Source organism: Poecilia reticulata, linkage group LG19 (assembly GCF_000633615.1).
Source record: "Poecilia reticulata strain Guanapo linkage group LG19, Guppy_female_1.0+MT, whole genome shotgun sequence".
In the NCBI taxonomy this organism is placed as follows: Eukaryota; Metazoa; Chordata; class Actinopteri; order Cyprinodontiformes; family Poeciliidae; genus Poecilia; species Poecilia reticulata.
In genome coordinates, this window is record NC_024349.1 from 19,196,873 (window position 1) to 19,208,472 (window position 11,600).

Genomic DNA, 11,600 nt, shown 5'->3' on the forward strand with positions numbered 1-11,600 from the left:
AAAAAAGTTTTTCTAATGCAGCTGTTGAAACGACATTTACATCAAATATTTCTAACAACACGACTAATCCACACTTACAAAGAAGTCAAAGGAAATTAGTCATTAGGCTAAATTATGTACAAAAAAAGGGAATGACGCATGGAATAACTGATAACAATGATTACTCAAGTCATTTTTCCATTCTTTCCTTCGTTGTTAGCCCAACATTTTCATATTACCCCCCGCCCCCCACCCAACCCGCCAAACCTTCCTGTGATTGCATTTGTGTGTGTTTTTAGTATTTTAATATCGACCCTTCACAGAGTTTAAAGTAGGTCAGTGTGACTGACATAATGTGTTGACTTCTGGTTTCTGAAGCTGAAAATAATCACTATCATAATTTTTAAATAAGTAAATCTCTGTGTGTAAGCGGCTCTTTTACTGGTCAATACTGATCAAAAATCCATGCAAACAGTCAAAAACACACATTTCTGTTACAAAATGATTCATTATTCAATTAGGTGACTCTACCACAGATTATATCATTCAGTTTGCTGAACCAGAYGGACATCTGTAACAGGATAACCTCCCTTCAGGACTGACTTTGAACACCATGGTGTTATTGGCAAAGTCACCAGTGAGTGTAAAGAGAAACTTTAGGTGGTGTAACATGACACCAAACTCGCTCTCCGGATGTGGAAAACCACGGCGTTCAACTTTAAACCAGGTGAAAACTGTGTGTRGCTCCAGTTCTGGTTAAGCAGTGGAACCACRACAGGCGAAAAGCTCCCTGCATTTTTATAGTAGATGAATGTTGGAAATAAACTGAAGTCAAGAGATGTTTCATTTTAAAATAAGTCCTCAGGTACTGCAGAAGTGGAAGCAGCAGACGGAGAAATGATTTCCTGTGTGTGTTCCATGGATATCCAATACAGAGAGGCTTTCCAAAGCTAAAATGTCACACCTGTCATCGCCTGTGAGGATAAGAAGGCTCAATTATCCCTCCTAATACACCCACCACTCGTTCTTTTCATCCTTTCATTCTCCGCGTTTCTTCTGTTGTCTCATCTCTCTCTGCCCCCACTTTGTTCCTTCCAGTATTTTCACATCCGTACAGTTAATTAACGAGATCTTCCCCCCACGGTCTGTTGATCTATGAGCTTGGCTAGCAAGTAGACACATTCCGCTGCAGATCTTAATATATTTGGCATCACAGTAAAAGGGATTGTTGCCATCGCTTTTCTTGATGTCACCGGCTGTTTGTTTTTTTTAGTTGTTTTTTTTTTTTTAAACCTCAACCAAGTATTTATTAGAAAAGGAAAAATAGCTACTCTTATCCAGCAGATTCTGATATGATGCATTTAGGCCATAAATGCAGAGGCGTCAAACTCATTTTTCTTTTTGGACCATATCAAAAATCTGAATTTTCTTAAAGGGCCGGTTGTGCCAGAATCTATTGATGGAACCCATAAAACTGTTAAAATATCAATAGATATATGTTGGTTTCAACATCCCAGAAGTGTTCCTAGAAATGAAATAATAATTGTCTTGATTGATTTTGTGGKKTTTTTTTWATAGATRTATAAAGATAGTTTTTTTCCAACTGAGAAGTGTTTCATCCCAAGCATTTTCAGTTTCTGCATCAAAATGTCCATTTAAATAATTTACATGTAGAAAAAATAAAAAAATMAGCTGAAAAGGAGTACATTTGTGGATGTTCGGTCTGCAGCAAACCTTTGCTCTGCAACAAGTTAAGGTTGTTTTCACCCTTGGAGATTAATGACCGTGTGTGTAATTTTAGTCTCTGTCCAGGCAGCCATTGATTTCATCTGATTTTGTGCCAGAGAAACACAAACAGCTGCTTATTTGTCATGTTGCAAGGATAGTTGTTAGAATTCTAACAATTAAAATTTGGTCAGAAAACAGCAACAAAAAAACGCTATTTAGTCTCTTCTGTGAATATTTATTTGATGAAATAATTTCAGGAAAGACATATTTCCAAGATTTTTTATTTTTTTCTTCTCGTCTCTTAAAGCCCGAGGGCCTGCCAACCTCAGCTGGCAAGGATTCCCGCCTGATAAAAATTCATGYTGAAAAATTTATCGACATTCCTTCTGCAGGGCTTGCAAATATCAGCAATGTTTGCCGCGTCYGGACATGATGCAAATATTAGGCATCGCTGGCCTTTAAGGTATTTGCACTGTACGTGAAAGACAACAGTCGTGTCGTGTGAATCCAAATTGAATCTCTTGGCCGAAGGTTCACCTGCTCCGGGTCTTCAGCGGGGAGAGGTCAGCGTGACGCTGATGAGCAGAGATAAGTGTTGGCATTTCTGCTGAGAGAGCAGCGCGTCCACCCCCACCCCCCCACCCCCCACGGTGCCTTGCTCAAAGTGGCTGAGGAGAAATTGAACTGTCGCTGGCGAGCAGCAGCTCTTTAAATTGCTTCTACTTGTGGTGTTCAAGTGCTTGAGCTCAAGAAAAGGGCAGATTTTTTTTTTCCTTTCTCTCTTTTCAACAGAATTTTTTTTTTGGGGGGGCGGGGGAGTGAAGACAGAAACTCTGAGTGCTGAATTAGTTGCAGTATGTTGATTTAGGCTGTGGATGCCAACGCCACCTAGCCGATTCCACTGAGCACTTTACCTTTCAATGTGTTGCCGCCGAGTTCAGAAAAACGTAATTTTGAAGGAGTGGAAAAATTTCATGCCTTCTTTTGGGTTATTTCTTCCCATAAGAGGGCAAAGGGTTTTTTTTTGTTTGTTTTTATAGAATGTTGAACCGCTTATTGGATAAGAGATAAAAAAAAGTTCTAAAGTTAGATAAAATATTGCTTTTCCACGGGGCCTGCCTTCAGGTATTGCCTTTGTAATCAGCGGGGAAGGGTGAATCACAGGGCTGACTTTCAAATTTCATAAAACAGTTTCTCGTTTGTTCTGCGGGAGTAAACGTCCCTGCCGATTTTCTGGGAAGGAGTGGGAGGCAGGCTTTGAGTGACAGTTGGATCGATGGAAAGAAAATTTAAGGGAGAACAGAAATGGTGGTTATTGTCGGGCCGGAGATGTGGCGAAGGGGCCGGGGGGTGGGGGAGCACGGTAGATGAAATGGCCCAGGTGAAAAATGAAAATAAAAAAAAGGTTTCAGGAGTATAGTGCGGCGGTGGGCGCTCGGAACAAGCTGGCTGTCAGTGCTAATAGACTAAGAAAGATGGAGGGAGGCTACAAAAAGTGAGAGATATTCAGGCCAAACAACCTGTCAGCTTCTCCAACGGTACAGAAACCAGCTCAGCTGCCATTTTATGAGCAGAAAGAGAAAGAAACGTATCTGAGAAAGAGTTTGAAAGATGCCTCAAATAAAAAAAAGAAAAAAAGAAGAAGCGATGCTGTCATGTTCAGAYGCAGATGGTGCAGAGATTGAGCCAATGCTTTCTCAGAGGTTCAGTCACCTTCAATAGCTACAAAAACAAGAGCCACCTTTGTACGAGTCGGTTTTTCTTCGAGTCRTCTGTTTTCTCGCTGGCTGTGGGCCGGTTTAATGAGTCACAGTCATTTCAATAAATGCTGCTAATTCATAAAACTGCTGTCACATGGATTGTGGTCGGTTGTCACCATTTCAGCGGGTTGATGGCTAATGATGGCTGGGTTTGAAGAAATGCCGGTAGAGAGATGCTGGTCATCTTCATGTTGGGTTGACTATTCCAAACTTTGCCACAGAAATCTTATTCAAATTCAAAGTCAGTTCAGAAATACTTTATTAATCCCACAGTGAAATCAAAAGTTGTTGCAACTCATTCTTTTCGATTCTTCACAAAGACTTATTGAAGGTCATGATGGCTGCTGGCAGGAAAGATCTTCTGCAATGTATGTTTTTATTTTCAGTTATGTGTGTATAGAGGATATTGGTTTCTATGACAGGGCCAAGACCTTTATCATGCACCCATGTTAAGTTTTAAAATGTGAATGTAAAGATTGTCTTGAGATATGAACAGCTTTCTGGGCTCATAAGTTTTTGATATTGATATTGATTTTTTTTTTTTTTACATCTCATGTTCACCGTAAAATGTTCCCTATAAAGTTGGTGTTTGGGGTCAGGATGAATGTGTGCAGAGAAGCGTTTATAATTGTTAAGAAAAAAAAAATAATAAGAAAAGCTGCTTACTGCCTTTATTCTCTCTTTGTGCYGTTTATTGACACTTCTAAAGACATTCTCATTTGCTCGACTCTTTGTCGTCTCCCCAGATATCCGCGGCCTGCAGGGCTTCCTTGATCAGACGTCCCGTCAGGGCGTTGACGTTGCGTTGCAGAGGGTGGACAGGAACATCAGCAAAGTCTTCACCAACCTGTTCACCACCATGAGGACGGAGGAGCTGAATCGGTACCGGGACACGTTACGCAGAGCCATCCTTCTGCTCAGCCCGCAGGGGGCGCACACGTTCATCCAGCAGGTCGGTCTTCCACTTTTGTTTTCTTTAAAAGGACGCTGTGTTCTTGAGGACAAGTTGATGGTTGCTCACGCTACAAACATGTCCGTCTCCATTTTGCATGGATTCAAATGAGCTGAACGTGTGAGTGGACAGAATGTTTCCGGTACTTCCTGTTCCTGTTATGCTAGYGCGTTAACAGCACAGAGTTCACGAAGTTGGAATGTGCAACCTTGTGTTCTTGTATGCGTTTGACAGCGTCCACATGCAAAATGGAAAACAACAATACGTTTTTGCGCGTCGACATAAATGGAACTGATCAGRAGCAAACAAAAGGAAGATTTATTACGTTTCTTATGAATTGAACCGRGATAAATATGTCAAAAACAAATATTTCRCAGCATTTTGAGCTGAACGGTGAAAACATTCATCCGTACCCACATGATGAATGACATCGCAAGATGATGAAACCCACTTTGCTGGTGCGAGTGATCCATGGAGGAGTTGCCATTTGAGTTTTTTCATCAGCATCCACAGAAAATGTTTCCTGGGTGTTTTGTTATATTGGAAAAGTGTCAAAAATGTTGCGCTGCAGCGTTTTGTGGGAACATAACAGATACGACAGGACAGTGTGAATACACATGAGCTAATCAGTATCTGTCACATCTCCGAAGCAGCGCCCCCTCAGCTTGCAGTGTCCCTTCCAATTCTAGCTCAGCGATGCACCAGCAATCCTCCGTCAAGCGGTCAAACGTGCTGCATGCATGTCTGCAGGCGGAAACAATCCGTCCTGTTCGTGGAACGAACATTAAACATTAAGTAGGGAGAGACAAAAGGGTGAGTGGAAAATAGAGCCACACGGGCACCAGAACAGGGCTGCTGTCGTTTTCTAACACCGCTGCTGTTCTGCAGCAGATTTGTTTATGATCTTTTCATTTGTTATAATAATCTAAGAACATGATGCAAATACCACTGCTCCTCCAACTGACCCCTGCTGTTTGTGTACATTAGCACACAATGATCAGTTAAATTAATAAGTCCCCAAAATGATGGAGAATGCAGAAAATGAAACGACTTTTAAAATAAAATTCTAATTTTTGCTATTTGTATCGAACACTGCTTGCAACATTAGGCGAGTGTTTGTTTCTGAGTCATTTCATGTTTTTGGTAATATCTTTTTTGTGATCAAAATCATGTTCTTATGCAATAATTTCACAAAATATTAAGAAGTGATGAAATAAAGTATTTAGGGTATAAACTGTAGCGGAGAAAATATGGAAAAACAGAGATTAAAAGGTAAAGTGAGCCCGTGTGTAAGAGAATGTGAGGCAAACAGGTTCTCTTTAGGAAAAAGAGCCAAAATTTGATTTCTCTGTAGGACTAACATTGCCAAAATTTAAATGGAGAACATCATTAAATAAATGGTTCTGTGAATTAATTGGTATTCCAAAAGAAAAAAAATAAAATAAATCAAACACTATTTGTAATATGTCTAGGCAGTGTTACTTTTTCACTTGAACTCATAGTAATGCATTTAGTGAAATATTTATATATATATTTTTTGTTTTTTCTTGTTTTTGTCCTGACATTTATAAAAGCAACAATGAGTTTTTAGTGGGAGCAGCCTGAAAACGGAACTTAGGGTATTTTAAAGGAACAAGCATGGAAGAGATCCATAAGAGGGAAACAAGAGTGCAAGATCCACAACAAGGTACATTAATAAACCAAAAGTGAGTGCTTGTAGTGGGAAGAGAAACTCTCAGCAGGGAATAAATGAGTGTTTAAGGAGATCAAGAGAGCGTGCATGAAAAATTGCTGTTTGTCTAGCATATCCGTCCATGTTTTTTCTGCTTTGCACATCTCGGATCAGTAATCATTTGTTCACCTGCCCAGTTAGTGTGCCTGTTTGCGTGCGTGAGCTGGTGTGTGTTTGCGTGCGTGTGTGTATGAGGGGGCCACCTGCAGTGACAGATGGAGCTGGTTTTGCCACAGACACCTTTCCAGAAGCTTTTGCAAATGAGCTGCTGTGTTTTGCTCAACATTTATGACCCGTTTCATTTTTCAGTGGAACTTCTGTCTGTGGATCAAACCGAAGTGTGCAGCTTTTAATTATTTACGCTGTTTTGTAGGAGTCTCAGAGTACTGCATTGTGGGCGAGCAAACTGTAGGAGGAGATGTTTAACTCTGGCATGTTGACGGGCGCTTATTTCTATTAAAATATGAATGATCTGTATAAATGTATGAACAAAACACAGGCTGAAATCCAGGTGTTCCTGTACAGGTGCTTCGTTGGATGACATGTTACATTGCTGCCTTGTTTTCCACTTTACATTTAGCTAACTTATGTTCTCTATGGCAGTTTTTGCTTAGAATAAATAAAGAATTGAGTTGATATTGCCCACACTCTTCTGTTACCAAGATTAGCTGATGGCTGATGCACCGCACTTTGCTTTAACGTCTGCTGTCTATAAAGCGAGTCTGACTTATTATGCGCATGACAATGCTGAAGGACAACCAGTCACAGCTAACGGCAACAAMAGCTCACACCCGCTGTCCAGCATGGCGAAGACRGAGTGACGGTTTGGAAATGTGTAGCAGAAACAGCAGCTGTAGGAGGAGATGTTTGAGGCAAAGATCCAGGCAAAGTCCAGACGTCAACATGTCTGAAATGATTTGCTCATCAGCAAACTTCAAGGAAATGAAGCATCGTTGGAAAACTACTAAACTATGATATGAGAGAGTAGTACTAAGAGTTTTTTGCTTCCAAAGAGGATTCTGAAGYCTCCTGGATCAGGACCAGAGTCAGGACTATGTTGATGTAAAGCAGTGGTCCCCAAACTACGGCCCGCGGGTCGGAYSCGGCCCGCCGCCACATTTGGTCCCCTGAAYAATACCAGAGAGCATTTAGATTTTTTTTCATATATTKTATTTTCCGGTTTATATGTGGATTTTTCTTCAACCACCAGGGGGCTCTTTAGCAGGAGGTGTGTCCTGTAAACTGTGGGTRTTTTGTTTTGCATGRYGCATTGCTGCCATCTGTTGGACTTTTAGGGAACTGCTTGACTTTTATGTTATTTAATCAGTATGGTTGTTTGCTAGCGGTAGAGCAGATGAACACACATGTTTGTTATGAACGCCGCATTCCAGGTTTCCCCTCAATGAAATATACAGTATACTAGTCAGTCCCAGTGACTGTTTCACTAACGGTTTTTGCTAATGTGCTTTCTGGGTAAAAATCAACCGAGAACCCCCCCCCCCCGCTGAACAGTTTCAACTTTTTGGACTTGAACATATGTCACTCCTAGGCATAATCACTGGAACAAAAGTGCTGCTGCAGACATTATTTGCGTTATTTCTGAATGTAGCAGTATGGGTTTCTTCTAAAGTTGCCTCAGCACTGTTTTTTTTTTTTAATGATCAGCTTGGAAGTGTGAAGAGTTTCACTGACCTGACTCTACAGAGGAGAAGAATTAGGGTCACAGGTGAGAACCTAATCAGAAAGCAGGAATCCTTTGAAAAAAAAAGAGCCTCCCATTGCTTTTTTTTTCCTCCGAAGAAAGAAAAAAGTAACAAGAATAAGACTCTCCTCTGAGGCTGTATAAAAGCCTGGTAACCAACATACCTTCCCATAATGCACAGCATTATGGGAAGGTAATTTGAGCAACTGTGATGTACAAAGGAACAGTAAAGTGTTCCTGCAACCCCAGATGCCCTTTGTTCACTCAGAGCCCCAGAAATCAGGGCTTGTTTGCTTCATTGATGAGTGATTTGAGCAAGAAGACATTGTCAAAACTCACTTTAAAACTTCCAGCGAGTACACTCCAACCGTAATGATTGGTCACCATTCTCTAACTTTTGTCCAGCTGTACCATTTCTCGGAATCCACTTCCATCACAGGGTTGTTAAACAACACTKCACTRGAAAACAAAGGAGAACTCTGGCGGCTGCCTTATCCAAATGAAGAAACTCATGAATAAATGTTCGTGTTGCCCTCCGTTTGCTTTGGAACAGTCAGCACCTCGTTAAAGGTGTTGTCGCTAAGCTAGGCCCGAAATGGATCAGGTTTTGGCTTTAAAACCCCAAGATGACACGGAACCTTCGTTTGTAATAATTCAATTATGGAAAAGAAAGACTTGTAAGCTCATGCTGAATAGCATTAAAGTGTTGCTGTTGGTGGGAAATAATTTATTGCATTAAAGATGGAAATCATTCTCGCCTTACATAATTCAATATATTTGCTTTAGCGGGCATGCAACTAATAGCATGTCAACCAACAGCTAGAATTAATATATTACCTAATAAAGGTCAACGTTAATCTACGTGAAGCTCATCAGTAACACTAATCTTACCAAAATGTCCCATCTCAAACACATGAGTACACAAAACCGACTTAAAGTCCAGATTAAAGACAGGAAGGAAGAGGAAGAGCAACCGCCAGCTGAGCAGTGTGAGACATTTAGGGTTCAGAAACCCACCTTTACTTTCCTATCACAACTCAAATGTTGTATCTACCACCTCAGATGGAAGATTATTATTATTATTTTTTTTTTTTTTGCTTCTACGCCTGTGTCTTCATGCAAATCTGGATATAATGGTTCACTCCTTCTGCTGTCTGTCTTTAGAAGTCAGGTGAAGAGGCAACGAGGCACTCAACCACAAAAAAAATCTTTAGGCCAATATGGCATCTGCTCCAAAGGTCTGTGTAGCTGCATTTAATAATCTGAATATTAGTAATATTAAAATGATGGCAATAATTAGTTGGATACCAAATAGTTTTGGTTTAGTAATTTGCTGCTGTTGGTCTTGGTCTTGGAAGAACCGCCCTTGACTCTATCCCTGTTCACCAATTTGCCAAATGGTCATTACTTGACAAATTGGCAARYTTTATTTTATATAAATTCTGACATTAGCATTAGCCACACTGCATTGCTCTCAATTTAATGTTGCACCAACTAGGTTTGTTTATTCAGTGATGCTGTCATGTTGGTACAATTGTTTCATGAATCAGAAATATCACAAACCCAAAGYAGACCATTTGTGAATTGGAGATCTATTTTGAAGTACATTTATTTTAATGAATGAATGTCGGTGGAGTCTTTTTYATTTCACCTTCGGACGAGTAAAATCTTTAGCCCAACACTGCCAACATTGCGTCTGTGTGCGCACATAGATGCTCTTAGCACACACACCTTCTCTAATAGTGTTAATGCCCTGAATGCAAGTGTCTACCACAGAGTGGGAGGCTGTAGCACAGAAACAATCGACTTGTGTGTGCGCCTGTGTGTGTGTGTTTCCAAGTTGAGACATTCATTAGCACCAGGACATGTCAGGCGTGGGAGGGTGAGATCAGGCTCAATGAAAGTTCCACTCCTTAGTGATGTCATGGAAACCTGTTAAAAGCTTTGGCAAGGTTTCACACCCATAAACTCACGCGCACACGCGCACACACACACACACACGCACACACACGCACACACACACACGCCTACACGCACACACACTGGTAGCTACCTGCAGCGTCTTCATTAGAGTTTAGATTAGGCCAAAAAATTCCAACCGTGGTCGGGTTATAGATCTAAACTTTATCTTGATCACCATGACGACACAAACGCACTCTTGGTTTGTTCTTAACTCAGAGCCATTCAGGGTCGATTCCCCTTTTTGACTCCAGAGACGACTTTCATACATTTCAATTTTATTAAACATACCATCTTAAAATATGTTCGCTTTTCAACAGAGATCATGTTGATGCAGTGTTGATATTTGCCAAACCACAAAACGAAGTAATAATGCGTCTAGCGCGCAAGCAGTCATCTGAGTCATTGTTTACTGTCGACTATTTAAAAGAGCGCAGACCTTTGTTGCACTCGGTAATACTTTGCTTCTGTTTTGCATGTTTTCCCGCTTTCTCTCCTCGCTATTTCCTGTCCATTCACTGTTGAATAAAAGCTACTGGAGCCTGACATATTTTATAAACAAAAACACATCCTCAAAGCCTCGAATATTTTAATACATTAATTTATCTTAAATTAATGTATTTCAACTATTTATTTCTTTTTCTGGTAACACTTTATTTGACGTGCATAAGACTGACATATCACTGTCATAAACATGATATAACATCTGTCATGAACATGATATAACATCTGTCATGAACATGATGGAGTCTTATGACTGTTGCCATGAAGTGTCATTCGGTAAATAATGACACTTTTAATGCAAAGTTGCTCTAAAATCTGTATTGAATCCATTAAAAGTGCCAACTTTGCATTAAAGTGTCATTATTTACAGGTTAGAGTCCAACCTGTACTTTCACCCAGTAAAAYTGCTTGTGAAGCGTTTAGGCACTTCCACCTGTTTGTCTCTGTGTTGGCGCCTCTACGTGAAACACAGTCAGCTGTCAATGACTGTGTGAATCATTATTAAGTGTGTGTGTGTGTGTGTGTGTGTGTGCGTGTGCGTGTGTGTGAATCCACACTGGGAAATTAACACCAGACACAAACACACACAGATACACGCGTGGTCGGGTGTCTTCACACTTTACCGTGTTGGCGAGAGTATTTCTGTCATCAGACTCTCTGCTTCCTCCCGTACCATTCCACATCTCCTCAAACTCCAGTCATAATCTCATTCCACGTTTCCTGGCTGGCTTTGATGGGTTTTTCTCCCATCTCCCTTCCCTCTCCACACTTCTCTCTCCTCTTCTCTCCTTTATAAACTCCTTTTGTAATGTTCATTTTCATTTTCTTCAGGGTTTCCTCTCTTGTCCATCCTCCTATTTCATGGAAATGCAAACTTCACACTTGTGACAGCTCAGATTGATGGTTCTCACAAATCAGAATTTTCGTGGGGCAATTTTTCATTTTTTATGCCTTAAGAAATAATAATGTGACAAAGCTCTTAACTGTCTGGACCACCCTTGGTATAAAATGAAATRGAGACCAAAACAATTTGGTGATTAATTGCGAACAATCTGTGTGCTGTCCTCACCCTGAGTTTTCAATTTTTCACCAGCTGGATAGCAAAATAACAAAACTTCTCCTTCTTTTWACTTGTTTATTGAAGAACGGCCTCTGACCACTGCCTTCACTTTGGCCATTGTAAACTGAAATCTACAGTTAATAGCAATGTGCTATTTTCATATGGCAAATTGCAATGTTTTTAAGCGAAATTAGCCATGCTAACTTCGAGGTAAATGAAAAAAA

The 11,600-nt window shown here is 40.5% G+C and overlaps 1 protein-coding gene across 1 annotated transcript in view; it reads left to right on the plus strand.

Moving 5' to 3' along the window:
- Window positions 1-11,600, plus strand: part of grid1b (glutamate receptor, ionotropic, delta 1b) — a 457,252-nt gene that overhangs the window by 314,381 nt on the left and 131,271 nt on the right. Inside the window, exon 3 of the mRNA XM_008437664.2 lies at window positions 4,214-4,419. Within this exon, the coding sequence (XP_008435886.1) occupies window positions 4,214-4,419 (206 nt within the window). The remainder of the gene's footprint in view (window positions 1-4,213; window positions 4,420-11,600) is intronic.